Source organism: Panulirus ornatus, chromosome 9, assembly GCF_036320965.1.
Source record: "Panulirus ornatus isolate Po-2019 chromosome 9, ASM3632096v1, whole genome shotgun sequence".
NCBI lineage: Eukaryota > Metazoa > Arthropoda > Malacostraca > Decapoda > Palinuridae > Panulirus > Panulirus ornatus.
The window spans coordinates 2,823,283-2,842,865 of record NC_092232.1 but is presented as its reverse complement, the minus strand read 5'-3'; the positions used below and the strand labels follow the sequence as shown (position 1 = coordinate 2,842,865).

The 19,583-nt window shown below is 42.1% G+C and overlaps 1 protein-coding gene across 1 annotated transcript in view; it reads left to right on the top strand.

Moving 5' to 3' along the window:
• LOC139750161 (MAM and LDL-receptor class A domain-containing protein 1-like) overlaps nt 1–19,583 on the top strand; it is a 212,290-nt gene that overhangs the window by 164,545 nt on the left and 28,162 nt on the right. The window contains exons 51-52 of the mRNA XM_071664505.1: nt 4,361–4,501; nt 4,831–4,965. Coding sequence (XP_071520606.1) covers nt 4,361–4,501; nt 4,831–4,965 — 276 coding nt within the window. The remainder of the gene's footprint in view (nt 1–4,360; nt 4,502–4,830; nt 4,966–19,583) is intronic.

Genomic DNA, 19,583 nt, shown 5'->3' with positions numbered 1-19,583 from the left:
TTCTGAATCATTTCTTACATTTTTCATATATATATATATATATATATATATATATATATATATATATATATATATATATATATATATATATATTATCGCTGGGGATAGGGGAGAAAGAATACTTCCCACGCATTCCTCACGTGTCGTAAAAGGCGACTAGAGGGGACGGGAGCGGGGGGCCAGAATTCTCCCCTCCTTGTATTCTAACTTTCTAAAATGGGAAACAGAAGGAGTCACGCGGGGAGTGCTCATCCTCTTCGTAGGCTCAGATTGGGGTGTCTAAATGTGTGTGGATGTAACCAAGATGTGAAAAAAGGAGAGATAGGTAGTATGTTTGAGGAAAGGAACCTGGATGTTTTGGCTCTGAGTGAAACGAAACTTAAGGGTAAAGGGGAAGAGTGGTTTGGGAATGTCTTGGGAGTAAAGTCAGGGGTTAGAGAGAGGACAAGAGCAAGGGAAGGAGTAGCACTACTACTGAAACAGGAGTTGTGGGAGTATGTGATATAATGTAAGAAAGTAAATTCTCGATTAATATGGGTAAAACTGAAAGTTGATGGAGAGAGATGGGTTTTGATGCACAAGACCGGGTTATAGTGATGGGTGATTTGAATGCAAAGGTGAGTAATGTGGCAGTGGAGGGAATAATTGGTATTCATGGGGTGTTCAGTGTTGTAAATGGAAATGGTGAAGAGCTTGTAGATTTATGTGCTGAAAAAGGACTGGTGATTGGGAATACCTGGTTTAAAAAGCGAGATATATATAAGTATACGTATGTAAGTAGGAGAGATGGCCAGAGAGCGTTATTGGATTACGTGTTAATTGACAGGCGCGCGAAAGAGAGACTTTTGGATGTTAATGTGCTGAGAGGTGCAACTGGAGGGATGTCTGATCATTATCTTGCGGAGGCGAAGGTGAAGCTTTCTATTGGTTTTCAGAAAAGAGGAGAGAATGTTTGGGTGAAGAGACTGGTGAGAGTAAGTGAGCTTGGGAAGGAGACTTTTGTGAGGAAGTACCAGGAGAGACTGAGTACAGAATGGAAAAGGTGAGAACAAACGAGGTAAGGGGAGTGGGGGAGGAATGGGACATATTTACGGAAGCAGAGATGGCTTGTGCAAAAGATGCTTGTGGCATGAGAAGATTGGGAGGTGGGCAGATTAGAAAGGGTAGTGAATGGTGGGATGAAGAAGCAAGATTATTAGTGAAAGAGAAGAGAGAGGCATTTTGACGATTTTTGCAGGGAAAAAATGCAAATGAGTGGGAGATGTATAAAAGAAAGAGACAGGAGGTCAAGAGAAAGGTGCGTAAGGTGAAAAAGAGGGCAAATGAGAGTTGGGGTGAGAGAGTATCATTAAATTTTAAGGAGAATAAAAAGATGTTCTGGAAGGAGGTAAATAAAGTACGTAAGACAATGGAGCAAATGGGAACTTCAGTGAAGGGCGCAAATGGGAAGGTGATAACAAGTAGTGGTGATGTGAGAAGAAGATGGAGTGAGTATTTTGAAGGTTTGTTGAATGTGTTTAATGATAGAGTGGCAGATATAGGGTGTTTTGGTCGAGGTGGTGTGCAAAGTGAGAGGGTCAGGGAAAATGATTTGGTAAACAGAGAAGAGGTACTAAAAGCTTTGCGGAAGATGAAAGCCGGCAAGGCAACAGGTTTGGTTGGTATTACAGTGGAATTCATTAAAAAAAGGGGGTGACTGTATTGTTGACTGGTTGGTAAGGTTATTTAATGTATGTATGACTCATGGTGAGGTGCCTGAGGATTGGCGGAATGCGTCCATAGTGCCATTGTACAAAGGCAAAGGGGATAAGAGTGAGTGCTCAAATTACAGAGGTATAAGTTTGCTGAGTATTCCTGGTAAATTATATGGGAGGGTATTGATTGAGAGGGTGAAAGCATGTACAGAGCATCAGATTGGGGAAGAACAGTGTGGTTTCAGAAGTGGTAGAGGATGTGTGGATCAGGTGTTTGCTTTGAAGAATGTGTGCGAGAAATACTTAGAAAAGCAAATGGATTTGTATGTAGCATTTATGGATCTGGAAAAGGCATATGATAGATTTGATAGAGATGCTCTGTGGAAAGTATTAAGAATATATGGTGTGGGAGGCAAGTTGTTAGAAGCAGTGAAAAGTTTTTATCGAGGATGTAAGGCATGTGTACGTCTAGGAAGAGAGGAAAGTGATTGGTTCTCAGTGAATATAGGTTTGCGGCAGGAGTGTGTGATGTCTCCATGGTTGTGTTAATTTGTTTATGGATGGGGTTGTTGGGGAGGTGAATGCAAGAGTTTTGGAAAGAGGGGCAAGCATGAAGTCTGTTGGGGATGAGAGAGCTTGGGAAGTGAGTCAGTTGTTGTTCGCTGATGATACAGCGCTGGTGGCTGATTCATGTGAGAAACTGCAGAAGCTGGTGACTGAGTATGGTAAAGTGTGTGAAAGAAGAAAGTTAAGAGTAAATGTGAATAAGAGCAAGGTTATTAGGTACAGTAGGGTGGAAGGTCAAGTCAATTGGGAGGTAAGTTTGAATGGAGAAAAACTGGAAGTAAAGTGTTTTAGATATCTGGAAGTGGATCTGGTAGCGGATGGAACCATGGAAGCGGAAGTGAATCATAGGGTGGGGAGGGAGTGAAAATTCTGGGAGCCTTGAAGAATGTGTGGAAGTCGAGAACATTATCTCGGAAAGCAAAAATGGGTATGTTTGAAGGAATAGTGGTTCCAACAATGTTGTATGGTTGCGAGGCGTGGGCTATGGATAGAGTTGTGCGCAGGAGGGTGGATGTGCTGGAAATGAGATGTTTGAGGACAGTATGTGGTGTGCGGTGGTTTGATCGAGTAAGTAATGTAAGGGTAAGAGAGATGTGTGGAAATAAAAAGAGTATGGTTGAGAGAGCAGAAGAGGGTGTTTTGAAATTGTTTGGTCACATGGAGAGAATGAGTGAGGAAAGATTGACCAAGAGGATATATATGTCAGAGTTGGAGGGAACGAGGAGAAGTGGGAGACCAAACTGGAGGTGGAACGATGGAGTGAAAAAGATTTTGAGTGATCGGGGCCTGAACATGCAGGAGGGTGAAAGGCGTGCAAGGAATAGAGTGAATTGGAACGATGTGGTATACCGGGGTAGACGTGCTGTCAATGGATTGAACCAGGGCATGTGAAGCGTCTGGGGTAAACCATGGAAAGTTGTGTGGGGCCTGGATGTGGAAAGGGAGCTTTGGTTTCGGTGCATTATTACATGACAGCTAGAGACTGAGTGTAAACGAGTGTGGCCTTTGTTGTCTTTTCCTAGCGCTACCTCGCGCACATGAGGGGGAGGGGGTTGTTATTCCATGTGTGGCGAGGTGGCGATGGGAATAAATAAAACCAGACAGTATGAATTATGTACATGTGTATATATGTATATGTCTGTGTGTGTGTATATATATGTGTACATTGAGATGTATAAGTATGTAGATTTGCGTGTGTGGACGTGTATGTATATACGTGTGTATGTGGGAGGGTTGGAACATTTCTTTCGTCTGTTTCCTTGCGCTACCTCGCTAACGCAGGAGACAGTGACAAAGCAAAATAATAATAGTGATTAAAAAAAAGTGGCAAATGAATTTTGATATCGATGAGTGCGTATTTTACATATTGAAAATAAAAACAAAAAGGAAAACCTCAGTATGAATTACGTTGAACAGGAAAGGTAAATGAGGAAAAAACTTGCGCGTAATAATATCTGGTGAAACAAAACCAAGTAAGCAGTGCACAAAAGCAATGTGAAGAGCAAACAAAATTCTTGCCCCTTTTTTGTTCATATATCTTTTGACCATGGTGGGGAGAGAATGCTGGGTGTTCTGATTCTGGCTGAAACAAAGCTTAAGAGTGAGCTGGAGAAATGGCCTTAGAATATCTTACGGGTAAAGTTAAGAGTTTGTGTGAGAGTGAGAGCTAAGGTTGTGGCACACAACTTACATGCATGAAGAATAATAAATCAGCTACTAACCATTGCTACAACTCTCTCCTGCACTTTATCATATCATACCAAAACTGTATCATCCATATTGTTATCTTTAATCATTTCAATATGAAATGATAGTTTTCGATATGTGTTACGCAACTTCCATTTCTTATATTCCATATCATCAAAATATCTTTCTACCCACTATCAACCCCCACCTCAGCTGCTCTTAATTTCATTCTTACCAAAAACAGTGTAAAACTAATGATTTTTTTTCCATGTGCAGCATGAAAACTATGTCGTATTATTGGTATGGAAACATATTGTATGTATACATTTTAGGTTTGACGACATGAAAGTTTTACTGCTTCATAGATCCTTTTCTTGTACGAAGTTTTCAGTTATTTTTGTTTCACCTTTCAGAAAACAGTGGCATCCTTGGTAGCGATACAGTGACCTGTACCATGGAACAGGAGGGAGACTGTGGTATTCACGATGACTCAGGCAAAGGCTGGGTTCGTGTACAAGCTGCCACCGCTGATCATACAACTGCCACGGATCAAGGTCAGGTCCAGTTTAGATGTTTTGAAATAAGATTTTTGTAGTTGTCTGAGGTCATCATGTGCATAAAACTTGGACCTTCGTCTGAGTAATGAGATTATGTAGGGTATTGGTATATGATGAATAAATATTGCTATAATGCTTCTAAAGGCCCTATTGTGATCAGTCCTTTTAACATGATAGTTTCTCACTTTGTGTCCATTCTGGATAGATGAAACTTTAATAGTCTATTTTCTAAGGGTAGGGGTGGGGATGGGAGTAGGGGGGATTTATATTCTGTAAACAGGCTGGATTTATTGAGAATGGTAGTAATAAAGTTGCGCTTTTTTCAGGTTATGTTTTTGAATTACGTGGAGGCATTACTCACAGGACTGCATCGCTGAAAACTCCTTCTGTATCATCTGAGTCCTTTGGTTGCCTCACATTCTATTACCGTTCTGAGGGCAAAGAAGATGCCACATTAACAGGCAGGTTCCTTAAGCATTTATTACAAGTCTTTAAATGGATTTCAATATGCATGACGTAGGCTAAATTTCAAGTTGAATTGTGGCTGACCATAGTAAGTCTATGTTACACTGCCAGTAATCACACGTCATATATCTCATATGACACGTAATAGTCTCATCATAAAGTAATCTGTGTAATAAATAAATGGCCTCAGCTATCATGGTATCTATTAGCATCTTCTTAGTAAATGTTTTCCTTATCATTTTCTTTTCACAGCACCATTTACACTTGACGTTAACCTCGTATGATCTTACTTATAAATTCATTTGTTCTGTCACGACTTACCTTGACCTCAACAACTGAAAATGAGATGAACATAAATCATTGCGAACAAGAATTTCAATACATATTTACATCTTCATAAAATGTGATATATATATATATATATATATATATATATATATATATATATATATATATATATATATATATACTGTTGTTATTATTATCCTTTGTCGCTGTCTCCCGCGTTAGCGAGGTAGCGCAAGGAAACAGACGAGAGAATGGCCCAACCCACCCACATACACATGTATATACATACACGTCCACACACGCAAATATACATACCTATACATCTCAATGTATACATATAGACACACACACAAACATATACATATATACACATGTACATAACTCATACTGTCTGCCTTTATTCATTCCCATCGCCACCTCGCGACACATGGAATAACAACACCCTCCTCCTCATGTGTGCGAGGTAGCCCTAGGAAAAGACAACAAAGGCCACATTTGTTCTCACTCAGTCTCTAGATGTCATGTGTAATACACCGAAACCACAGCTCCCTTTCCACATCCAGGCCCCACAAAACTTTCCATGGTTTACCCCAGACGCTTCACATGCCCTGGTTCAATCCATTGACAGCACGTCGCCCCGGTATACCACATCGTTCCAATTCCCTCTATTCCTTGCACGCCTTTCACCCTCCTGCATGTTCAGGTCCCGATCACTCAAAATCTTTTTCACTCCATCTTTCCACCTCCAATTAGGGTCTCCCAGTTCTAGTCCCTCCACCTCTGACACATATATCCCCTTAGTCAATCTTTCCTCACTCATTCCCTCCATGTGACCAAACCATTTCAAAACACCCTCTTCTGCTCTCTCAACCACACTCTTTTTATTTCCACACATCTCTCTTACCCTTTCATTACTTACTCGATCAAACCACCTCACACCACATATTGTCCTCAAACTTCTCATTTCCAAAACATCCACCCTCCTCCGCACAACTCTGTCCATAGCCTACGCCTCGCAACCATACAACATTGTTGGAACCACTATTCCTTCAAACATACCCATTTATGCTTTCCGAGATAATGTTCTCGACTTCCACACATTCTTCAAGACTCCCAGAATTTTCGCCCCCTCCCCCACCCAATGATTCACTTCCGCTTCCATGGTTCCATCCGCTTCCAGATCCACTCCCAGATATCTAAAACACTTCACTTACTCCAGTTTTTCTCCATTCAAACTTACCTCCCAATTGACTTGACCCTAAACCCTACTGTACCTAATAACCTTGCTCTTATTCACATTTACCCTTAACTTTCTTCTTTCACACACTTTACCAAACTCAGTCACCAGCTTCTGCAGTTTCTCACATGAATCAGCCACCAGCGCTGCATCATCAGCGAACAACAACTGACTCACTTCCCAAACTCTCTCATCCACAACAGACTGCATACTTGCCCCTCTTTCCACAACTCTTGCATTCACCTTCCTAACAACCCCATCCATAAACAAATTAAACAACCATGGAGACATCACACACCCCTGCCGCAAACCTATATTCACTGAGAACCAATCACTTTCCTCTCTTCCTACACGTACACATGCCTTACATCCTCGATAAAAACTTTTCACTGCTTCTAACAACTTGCCTCCCACACCATATATTCTTAATACCTTCCACAGAGCATCTCTATGTACTCTTTCATATGCCTTCTCCAGATCCATAAATGCTACATACAAATCCATTTGCTTTTCTAAGTATTTCTCACATACATTCTTCAAAGCAAACACCTGATCCACAAATCCTCTACCACTTCTGAAACCACACTGCTCTTCCCCAATCTGATGCTCTGTACATGCCTTCACCCTCTCAATCAATACCCTCCCATATAATTACCAGGAATACTCAACAAACTTGTACCTCTGAAGTTTGAGCACTCACTCTTATCCCCTTTGCCTTTGTACAATAGCACTATGCAAGCATTCCGCCAATCCTCAGGCACCTCACCATGAATCATACATACAATAAATAACCTTACCAACCAGTCAACAATAAGTCACCCCCTTTTTTAATAAATTCCACTGCAATACCATCCAAACCTGCTGTCTTGCCGTCTTTCATCTTCCGCAAAGATATATATATGTTATCCCTGGGGATAGGGTATCCTTGGGTATAGGGGAGAAAGAGTACTTCCCACGTATTCCCTGCGTGTCGTAGAAGGCGACTAAAAAGGGAAGGGAACAGAGGGCTGGAAGTCCTCCCCTCTCGTTTTTAATTTTCCAAAAGAAGGAACAGAGAAGGGGCACAAATGAGGATATTCTCTCAAAGGCTCAGTCCTCTGTTCTTGGCACTACCTCGCTAATAGTGTGAATATATATATATATATATATATATATATATATATATATATATATATATATATATATATATATATATATATTTTCCCGCTGTTTCCCGCGTTTGCGAGGTAGCGCAAGGAAACAGACGAAAGAAATGGCCCAACCCACCCCCATACACATGTATATACATACGTCCACACACGCAAATATACATACCTACACAGCTTTCCATGGTTTACCCCAGACGCTTCACATGCCCTGATTCAATCCACTGACAGCACGTCAACCCCGGTATACCACATCGATCCAATTCACTCTATTCCTTGCCCTCCTTTCACCCTCCTGCATGTTCAGGCCCCGATCACACAAAATCTTTTTCACTCCATCTTTCCACCTCCAATTTGGTCTCCCTCTTCTCCTCGTTCCCTCCACCTCCGACACATATATCCTCTTGGTCAATCTTTCCTCACTCATTCTCTCCATGTGCCCAAACCATTTCAAAACACCCTCTTCTGCTCTCTCAACCACGCTCTTTTTATTTCCACACATCTCTCTTACCCTTACTCAGTCAAACCACCTCACACCACACATTGTCCTTAAACATCTCATTTCCAGCACATCCATCCTCCTGCGCACAACTCTATCCATAGCCCACGCCTCGCAACCATACAACATTGTAGGAACCACTATTCCTTCAAACATACCCATTTTTGCTTTCCGAGATAATGTTCTCGACTTCCACACATTCTTCCAGGCTCCCAGAATTTTCACCCCCTCCCCCACCCTATGATCCACTTCCGCTTCCATGGTTCCATCCGCTGCCAGATCCACTCCCAGATATCTAAAACGCTTCACTTCCTCCAGTTTTTCTCCATTCAAACTCACCTCCCAATTGACTTGACCCTCAACCCTACTGTACCTAATAACCTTGCTCTTATTCACATTTACTCTTAACTTTCTTCTTTCACACACTTTACCAAACTCAGTCACCAGCTTCTGCAGTTTCTCACATGAATCAGCCACCAGCGCTGTATCATCAGCGGTATCCCTGGGGATAGGGGTGAAAGAATACTTCCCACGCATTCCTCGCGTGTCGTAGAAGGCGACTAGAGGGGACGGGAGCGGGGGGCCAGAAATCCTCCCCTCCTTGTATTTTTTTAACTTTCTAAAATGGGAAACAGAAGGAGTCACGCGGGGAGTGCTCATCCTCCTCGAAGGCTCAGACTGGGGTGTCTAAATGTGTGTGGATGTAACCAAGAAGAGAAAAAAGGAGAGATAGGTAGTATGTTTGAGGAAAGGAACCTGGATGTTTTGGCTCTGAGTGAAACGAAGTTCAAGGGTAAAGGGGAAGAGTGGTTTGGGAATGTCTTGGGAGTAAAGTCAGGGGTTAGTGAGAGGACAAGAGCAAGGGAAGGAGTAGCAGTACTCCTGAAACAGGAGTGGTGGGAGTATGTGATGGAATGTAAGAAAGTAAATTCTCGATTAATATGGGTAAAACTGAAAGTTGATGGAGAGAGATGGGTGATTATTGGTGCATATGCACCTGGGCATGAGAAGAAAGATCATGAGAGGCAAGTGTTTTGGGAGCAGCTGAATGTGTGTTAGTGGTTTTGATGCACGAGACCGGGTTATAGTGATAGGTGATTTGAATGCAAAGGTGAGTAATGTGGCGGTTGAGGGAATAATTTGTATACATGGGGTGTTCAGTGTTGTTAATGGAAATGGTGAAGAGCTTGTAGATTTATGTGCTGAAAAATGACTGGTGATTGGAAATACCTGGTTTAAAAAGCGAGATATACATAAGTATACGTATGTAAGTAGGAGAGATGGCCAGAGAGCGTTATTGGATTACGTGTTAATTGACAGGCGCGCGAAAGAGAGACTTTTGGATGTTAATGTGCTGAGAGGTGCAACTGGAGGGATGTCTGATCATTATCTTGTGGAGGCTAAGGTGAACATTTGTATGGGTTTTCAGAAAAGAAGAGTGAATGTTGGGTCGAAGAGGGTGGTGAGAGTAAGTGAGCTTGGGAAGGAGACTTGTGTGAGGAAGTACCAGGAGAGACTGAGTACAGAATGGAAAAAGGTGAGAACAATGGAAGTAAAGGGAGTGGGGGAGGAATGGGATGTATTTAGGGAATGAGTGAAGGATTGCGCAAAAGATGCTTGTGTCATGAGAAGAGTGGGAGGTGGGTCAATTAGAAAGGGTAGTGAGTGGTGGGATGAAGAAGTAAGATTATTAGTGAAAGAGAAGAGAGAGGCATTTGGACGATTTTTGCAGGGAAAAAATGCAATTTAGTGGGAGATGTATAAAAGAAAGAGACAGGAGGTCAAGAGAAAGGTGAAAAAGAGGGCAAATGAGAGTTGGGGTGAGAGATTATCATTAAATTTTAGTGAGAATAAAAAGATGTTCTGGAAGGAGGTAAATAAAGTGCGTAAGACAAGGGAGCAAATGGGAACTTCAGTGAAGGGCGCAAATGGGGAGGTGATAACAAGTAGTGGTGATGTGAGAAAGAGATGGAGTGAGTATTTTGAAGGTTTGTTGAATGTGTTTGATGATAGAGTGGCAGATATAGGGTGTTTTGGTCGAGGTGGTGTGCAAAGTGAGAGGGTTAGGGAAAATGATTTGGTAAACAAAGAAGAGGTAGTAAAAGCTTTGCGGAAGATGAAAGCCGGCAAGGCAGCAGGTTTGGATGGTATTGCAGTGGAGTTTATTAAAAAAGGGGGTGACTGTATTATTGACTGGTTCGTAAGGTTATTTAATGTATATATGACTCATGGTGAGGTGCCTGAGGATTTGCGGAATGCGTGCATAGTGCCATTGTACAAAGGCAAAGGGGATAAGAGTGAGTGCTCAAATTACAGAGGTATAAGTTTGTTGAGTATTCCTGGTAAATTATATGGGAGGGTATTGACTGAGAGGGTGAAGGCATGTACAGAGCATCAGATTGGGGAAGAGCAGTGTGGTTTCAGAAGTGGTAGAGGATATGTGGATCAGGTGTTTGCTTTGAAGAATGTATGTGAGAAATACTTAGAAAAGCAAATGGATTTGTATGTAGCATTTATGGATCTGGAGAAGGCATATGATAGAGTTGATAGAGATGCTCTGTGGAAGGTATTAAGAATATATGGTGTGGGAGGCAAGTTGTTAGAAGCAATGAAAAGTTTTTATCGAGGATGTAAGGCATGTGTACGTGTAGGAAGAGAGGAAAGTGATTGGTTCTCAGTGAATATAGGTTTGCGGCAGGGGTGTTTGATGTCTCCATGTTTGTTTAATTTGTTTATGGATGGGGTTGTTAGGGAGGTGAATGCAAGAGTTTTGGAAAGAGGGGCAAGTATGAAGTCTGTTGGGGATGAGAGAGCTTGGGAAGTGAGTCAGTTGTTGTTCGCTGGTGATACAGCGCTGGTGGCTGATTCATGTGAGAAACTGCAGAAGCTGGTGACTGAGTTTGATAAAGTGTGTGAAAGAAGAAAGTTAAGAGTAAATGTGAATAAGAGCAAGGTTATTAGGTACAGTAGGGTTGAGGGTCAAGTCAATTGGGAGGTAAGTTTGAATGGAGAAAAACTGGAGGAAGTAAAGTGTTTTAGATATCTGGGAGTGGATCTGGCAGCGGATGGAACCATGGAAGCGGAAGTGGATCATAAGGTGGGGGAGGGGGCGAATATTCTGGGAGCCTTGATGAATGTGTGGAAGTCGAGAACATTATCTCGGAAAGCAAAAATGGGTATGTTTGAAGGAATAGTGGTTCCAACAATGTTGTATGGTTGCGAGGCGTGGGCTATGGATAGAGTTGTGCGCAGGAGGATGGATGTGCTGGAAATGAGATGTTTGAGGACAATGTGTGGTGTGAGGTGGTTTGATCGAGTGAGTAAGGTAAGGGTAAGAGAGATGTGTGGAAATAAAAAGAGCGTGGTTGAGAGAGCAGAAGAGGGTGTTTTGAAATGGTTTGGGCACATGGAGAGAATGAGTGAGGAAAGATTGACCAAGAGGATATATGTGTCGGAGGTGGAGGGAACGAGGAGAAGTGGGAGACCAAATTGGAGGTGGAAAGATGGAGTAAAAAAGATTTTGTGTGATCGGGGCCTGAACATGCAGGAGGGTGAAAGGAGGGCAAGGAATAGAGTGAATTGGATCGATGTGGTATACCGGGGTTGACGTGCTGTAAATGGATTGAATCAGGGCATGTGAAGCGTCTGGGTTAAACCATGGAAAGCTGTGTAGGTATGTATATTTGCGTGTGTGGACGTATGTATATACATGTGTATGGGGGTGGGTTGGGCCATTTCTTTCGTCTGTTTCCTTGCGCTACCTCGGAAACGTGGGAGACAGCGACAAAGCAAAAAAAAAAAATATATATATATATATATATATATATAAATATATATATATATATATATATATATATATATATATATATATATATATATATATATATATATATATATATATATATATATATAAATTCCACAGCAATACCATCCAACCCCGCTGCCTTGCCGGCTTTCATCTTCCGCAAAGCTTTTACTACCTCTTCTCTGTTTACCAAATCATTTTCTCTAGCCCTCTCACTTTGCACACCACCTCGACCAAAACACCCTATATCTGCCACTCTATCATCAAACACATTCTACAAACTTTCAAAATACTCACTCCATCTCCTTCTCACATTACCACAACTTATCACCTCCCCATTAGCCCCCTTCACGGAGGTTCCCATTTGTTCCCTTGTCTTCCGCACTTTATTTACCTCCTTCCAAAACATCTTTTTATTCTCCTTAAAATTTAATGATACTCTCTCACCCCAACTCTCATTTGCCCTCTTTTTCGCCTCTTGCACCTTTCTCTTGACCTCCTGCCTCTTTCATTTATACATCTCCCACTCATTTCCATTATTTCCCTGCAAAAATCGTCCAAATGCTTCTCTCTTCTCTTTCACTAATAATCTTACTTCTTCATCCCACCATTCACTAACCTTTCTAATCTGTACACCTCCCACGCTTCTCATGCCACAAGCATATTTTGCGCAAACCATTACTGCTCCCGTAAATACGTGCCATTCCTCCCCCACTCCCCTTACCTCCTTTCTTCTTACCTTTTTCCATTCTGTTCTCAGTCTCTCCTGGTACTTCCTCATACAAGTCTCCTTCCCAAGTTCACTCACTCTCACCACTCTCTTCACCCAATATTCCCTCTTCTTTTCTGAAAACCTCCTACAAATCTTCACCTTCGCCTCCACAAGATAATGATCAGACATCCCTCCAGTTGCACCTCTCGGCACATTAACTAAAAATATATATATATATATATATATATATATATATATATATATATATATATATATATATATATATATATATATATTGGGAGGTAAGTTTGAATGGAGAAAAACTGGAGAAAGTAAAGTGTTTTAGATATCTGGGAGTGGATCTGGCAGCGGATGGAACCATGGAAGCTTAAGTAAATCATAGGGTGGGGGAGGGGACGAAAATTCTGGGAGCCTTGAAGAATGTTTGGAAGTCGAAAACATTATCTCTGAAAGCAAAAATGGGTATGTTTGTAGGAATAGTGGTTCCAACAATGTTGTATGGTTGCGAGGCGTGGGCTATGGATAGAGTTGTGCGCAGGAGGGTGGATGTGCTGGAAATGAGATGTTTGAGGACAATATTTGGTGTGAGGTGGTTTGATCGATTAAGTAATGTAAGGGTAAGAGAGATGTGTGGGAATAAAAAGAGTGTGGTTGGGAGAGCAGAAGAGGGTGTTTTGAAATGGTTTGGTCACATGGAGAGAATGAGTGAGGAAAGATTGACAAAGAGGATATATGTGTCAGAGGTGGAGGGAACGAGGAGAAGTGGGAGACCAAGTTGGAGGTGGAAAGATGGAGTGAAAAAGATTTTGAGTGATCGGGGCCTGAACATGCACGAGGGTGAAAGGCGTACAAGGAATAGAGTGAATTGGAACGATGTGGTATACCGGGGTCGACGTGCTGTCAATGGATTGAACCAGGGCATGTGAAGCGTTTGGGGTAAACCATGGAAAGTTGTGTGGGGCCTGGATGTGGAAAGGGAGCTGTGGTTTCGGTGCATTATTACATGACAGCTAGAGACTGAGTGTGAACGAATGGGGCCGTTGGTGTCTTTTCCTAGCGCTACCTCACACACATGAGGGGGGAGGGGGTTGTTATTCCATGTTTGGCGAGGTGGCGATGGGAACAAATAAAGGCAGACTATGAATTGTGTATATATGTATATGTCTGTGTGTGTATATATATGTGTACATTGAGATGTATAGGAATGTATATTTGCGTGTGTGGACGTGTATGTATATACATGTGTATGTGGGCGGGTTGGGCCATTCTTTCGTCTGTTTCCTTGCGCTACCTCGCTAACGCGGGAGACAGCGACAAAGCAAATAAATATATATATATATATATATATATATATATATATATATATATATATATATATATATATATATATATATATATATTTATATATATATATATATATATATATATATATTTATATATATATATATATATATATATATATATATATATATATATATATATATATATATATATAGGGTGCGTAAGACAAGGGAGCAAATGGGAACTTCAGTGAAGGGCGTAAATGGGGAGGTGATAACAAGTAGTGGTGATGTAAGAAGGAGATGGAATGAGTATTTTGAAGGTTTGTTGAATGTGTCTGATGACAGAGTGGCAGATATAGGGTGTTTGGGTCGAGGTGGTGTGCAAAGTGAGAGGGTTAGGGAAAATGATTTGGTAAACAGAGAAGAGGTAGTAAAAGCTTTGCGGAAGATGAAAGCCGGCAAGGCAGCAGGTTTGGATGGTATTGCAGTGGAATTTATTAAAAAAGGGGGTGACTGTATTGTTGACTGGTTGGTAAGGTTGTTTAATGTATGTATGACTCATGGTGAGGTGCCTGAGGATTGGCGGAATGCGTGCATAGTGCCATTGTACAAAGGCAAAGGGGATAAGAGTGAGTGCTCAAATTACAGAGGTATAAGTTTGTTGAGTATTCCTGGTAAATTATATGGGAGGGTATTGATTGAGAGGGTGAAGGCATGTACAGAGCATCAGATTGGGGAAGAGCAGTGTGGTTTCAGAAGTGGTAGAGGATGTGTGGATCAGGTGTTTGCTTTGAAGAATGTATGTGAGAAATACTTAGAAAAGCAAATGGATTTGTATGTAGCATTTATGGATCTGGAGAAGGCATATGATAGAGTTGATAGAGATGCTCTGTGGAAAGTATTAAGAATATATGGTGTTGGAGGCAAGTTGTTAGAAGCAGTGAAAAGTTTTTATCGAGGATGTAAGGCGTGTGTACGTGTAGGAAGAGAGGAAAGTGATTGGTTCTCAGTGAATGTAGGTTTGCGGCAGGGGTGTGTGATGTCTCCATGGTTGTTTAATTTGTTTATGGATGGGGTTGTTAGGGAGGTAAATGCAAGAGTCTTGGAAAGAGGGGCAAGTATGAAGTCTGTTGGGGATGAGAGAGCTTGGGAAGTGAGTCAGTTGTTGTTCGCTGATGATACAGCGCTGGTGGCGGATTCATGTGAGAAACTGCAGAAGCTGGTGACTGAGTTTGGTAAAGTGTGTGGAAGAAGAAAGTTAAGAGTAAATGTGAATAAGAGCAAGGTTATTAGGTACAGTAGGGTTGAGGGTCAAGTCAATTGGGAGGTGAGTTTGAATGGAGAAAAACTGGAGGAAGTGAAGTGTTTTAGATATCTGGGAGTGGATCTGTCAGCGGATGGAACCATGGAAGCGGAAGTGGATCATAGGGTGGGGGAGGGAGCGAAAATTTTGGGAGCCTTGAAAAATGTGTGGAAGTCGAGAACATTATCCCGGAAAGCAAAAATGGGTATGTTTGAAGGAATAGTAGTTCCAACAATGTTGTATGGTTGCTAGGCGTGGGCTATAGATAGAGTTGTGCGCAGGAGGATGGATGTGCTGGAAATGAGATGTTTGAGGACAATGTGTGGTGTGAGGTGGTTTGATCGAGTAAGTAACGTAAGGGTAAGAGAGATGTGTGGAAATAAAAAGAGCGTGGTTGAGAGAGCAGAAGAGGGTGTTTTGAAATGGTTTGGGCACATGGAGAGAATGAGTGAGGAAAGATTGACCAAGAGGATATATGTGTCGGAGGTGAAGGGAACGAGGAGAAGAGGGAGACCAAATTGGAGGTGGAAAGATGGAGTGAAAAGGATTTTGTGTGATCGGGGCCTGAACATGCAGGAGGGTGAAAGGAGGGCAAGGAATAGAGTGAATTGGAGCGATGTGGTATACAGGGGTTGACGTGCTGTCAGTGGATTGAATCAGGGCATGTGGGGCGTCCGGGGTGGGCCGTGGAAGGCTGTGTGGGTATGTATATTTGCGTGTGTGGACGTGTGTATGTACATGTGTATGGGGGGGGTTGGGCCATTTCTTTCGTCTGTTTCCTTGCGCTACCTCGCAAACGCGGGAGACAGCGACAAAGGAAAATAAATAAATGAATAGAGAAATATATATATATATATATATATATATATATATATATATATTATATGGGAGGGTATTGATTGAGAGGGTGAAGGCATGTACAGAGCATCAGATTGGGGAAGAGCAGTGTGGTTTCAGAAGTTGTAGAGGATGTGTGGATCAGGTATTTGCTTTGAAGAATGTATGTGAGAAATACTTAGAAAAGCAAATGGATTTGTATGTAGCATTTATGGATCTGGAGAAGGCATATGATGGAGTGTTGATAGAGATGCTCTGTGGAAGGTATTAAGGATATATGGTGTGGGAGGCAAGTTGTTAGAAGCAGTGAAAAGGTTTTATCAAGGATGTAAAGCATGTGTACGTGTAGGAAGAGAGGAAAGTGATTCGTTCTCAGTGAATGTAGTTTTGCGGCAGGGGTGTGTGATGTCTCCATGGTTGTTTAATTTGTTTATGGATGGTGTTGCTAGGGAGGTGAATGCAAGAGTTTTGGATAGAGGGGCTTGTATGCAGTCTGTTGTGGATGAGAAAGCTTGGGAAGTGAGTCAGTTGTTGTTCGCTGATGATGCAGCGCTGGTGGCTGATTCATGTGAGAAACTGCAGAAGCTGGTGACTGAGTTTGGTAAAGTGTGTGAAAGAAGAAAATTGAGAGTAAATATGAATAAGAGTAAGGATATTAGGTACAGTAGGGTTGAGGGTCAAGTAAATCGGGATGTAAATTTGAATGGAGAAAAACTGGAGTAAGTGAAGTGTTTTAGATATCTGGGAGTGGATTTGGCAGCGGATGGAACCATGGAAGCGGAACTGAATCATAGGATAGGGGAGGGGGCGAAAATTCTGGGAGCCTTGAAGAATGTGTGGAAGTCGTGAACACTATCTCGGAAAGCAAAAGTGGGTATGTTTGAAGGAATAATGGTTTCAACAATGTTGAATGGTTGCGAGGCGTGAGCTATGGATAGAGTTATGCGCAGGAGGGTGGATTTGCTGGAAATGAGATGTTTGAGGACAATATGTGGTGTGAGGTGGTTTGATCGAGTAAGTAATAATAGTGTAAGAGAGATGTATGGTAATAAAATGAGTGTGGTTGAGAGAGCAGAAGAGGGTGTTTTGAAATGGTTTGGTCACATGAAGAGAATGAGTGAGGAAAGATTGACCAAGAGGATATATGTGTCAGAGGTGGAGGGAACGAGGAGAAATGGGAGACCAAATATTAGGTGGAAAGATGGAGTGAAAAAGATTTTGAGTGATCGGAGCCTGAACATGCAGGAGGGTGAAAGGCGTGCGAGGAATAGAGTGAATTGGAACTATGTGGTATACCGGGGTCGACATGCTGTCAATGGATTGAACCAGGGCATGTGAAGCATCAGGGTTAAACCATGGAAAGTTCTGTGGTGCCTGGATGTGGAAAGGGAGCTGTGGTTTCGGTGCATTATTACATGACAGCTAGAGACTTAGTGTGAACAAATGTGGCCTTTGTTGTCTTTTCCTGGCGCTACCTCACGCATATGATGGGGGAGGGGGTTGTCATTTCGTGTGGCGGGGTGGCGACGGGAATGAATAAAGGCAGACTATGAATTATGTGCATGTGTACATATGTTTATGTCTGTGTTTGTATAAATATGTATACGTTGAAATGTATAGGTATGTATATTTGCGTGTGTGGACGTGTATGTATATGCATGTGTATGTGGGTGGGTTGGGCCATTCCTTCGTCTGTTTCCTTGCGCTACCTTGCTAACGCGGGAGACAGCGACAAAGCAAAATGAATGGATAAATGAATATTAAACGGTAACGGCCAGACAAAGAAGACAGTGCTTGGTATATAAAGATTAGTGTCGGACGACGTGAATCAAGTGTGATTTTGGGATTTACATAACTCTGTTAAATACTGGCACCTGACGAGGTGTATTGAAATGGTTTGGACATATGGAGAGAATGAATGAGTAGTGGTTGACATAGAAGATATATGTGTCAGAAATGGGGGGAACAGGGAGAAGCGGAAGACTAAATTGCAGGTGAAAGGATGAAGTGAAAAAAACTGAGACATATGGGCCTCAATATACAGGAGGGTAACAGGCGTGCAAGGAATAGAGTGAATTGGAACGATGTCGTATACCTGGGTCGACATGCTGTCAATGGACGGAACCAGGGCATGTGAAATGTCTGGGGTAAACCATGGGAAGGTCTGTGGGCCCTGGAGGTGGTGGATAGGTAGCTGTGGTTTCGGTGCATTAAACATGACAGCTAGAGACTGAGTGTGAACGAATGTGGCCTTTTTTGTCTTTTCCTGGCGCTACCTCGCCGAAGCAGGGGGTAGCGATGCTGTTCCCTGCGGGGAGGGGTGGCGCCAAGAATGGATGAAGGCCATGACTCATCATTTCTGCGTGGAGACAGGCGTCAAAGTTTTGCAAGTCCTGTACGAAGAGAGGAAATGATATGGTGGGAAGATGATGTTGAAAGTGAATGAGTTTAGACAAGAGGCGTGTTTACGTGGATTTGAAAGGAAAATGGGTGAAACACGGCAAAAGATGAGAGTAAAGGAAATTAAGGAAGATGGAGAAGAATGGTAGGTATATAGCGTTAGAGAAGTATGCTTAAAAGAACATTTAGATTCAACGTGCGCCATGACTCAAAGGTTCAGTTCCTCAGTAACGTTTGAATTTTGTGGGATAAGTCGTCAGTGTTTCTGTGGCTTTATTGCACGAGGTGTTGGCTTGTGTCACTAGCTTCTTCATGCGTGGCTACTGATGACGTTGTTCTGCTTGACCCTCTGGGACATGTCCTCCCTTGATCATCACCCACTCACCCCCGGGTGCCTCACCCCAGTATGAGTTGTCCCAGCATGAGAGATGGTCATTATTGAGTCACGGAAGGTTGAGAAAAAAGAAAATCCCTGGTTAAATATTTGATTATGCTACTGAAGAAAAAAATCGAAGGGAGGGGGGGGTTGCGACAGTACATCAATAATCCTCTTAAACTGACACCGGGTCAGTATACCTGGCTGCACATATCATCATCATCATCATCATCATCATCCCCCCCGCCCCAAACCTTCTCCAACATGAAAGTTTAAATCTACCTCTGTTTAGATGTGCGGGTTGAGTACATGACATGTGGAAGGTGGGAAATGCACGTTTGAAAAACAGTGCTTAGTGGTAAGATGAGCAATTCAAGCTGGTGGTGAAAGATAAAAGAGAAGTGAATGGGTGATACCTGAAACTAAGGAGTGCGAGTGATTGGTAATGTACAAAAGAAAACGGCAATACATCTAGAGAACGGTGCAGGAGTTGTAAAAGAAGACAAATTAGACCTGGGGTGGAAAACAATCGGCAGTCTTCAGAAAGGTTAAGAAAATGTTTTATAAGGAGGTGAATATCAACAAGCAAAGAATTAGACGGAGATAATGGAATATTTTGAAAAGATATTCATTGTGTTAGATGATAGGGTTGCAGATAAGGGGTAGCTGTGGCAAGTGTTGTAAGCAGCAAGAAAGTCATGGCGAATG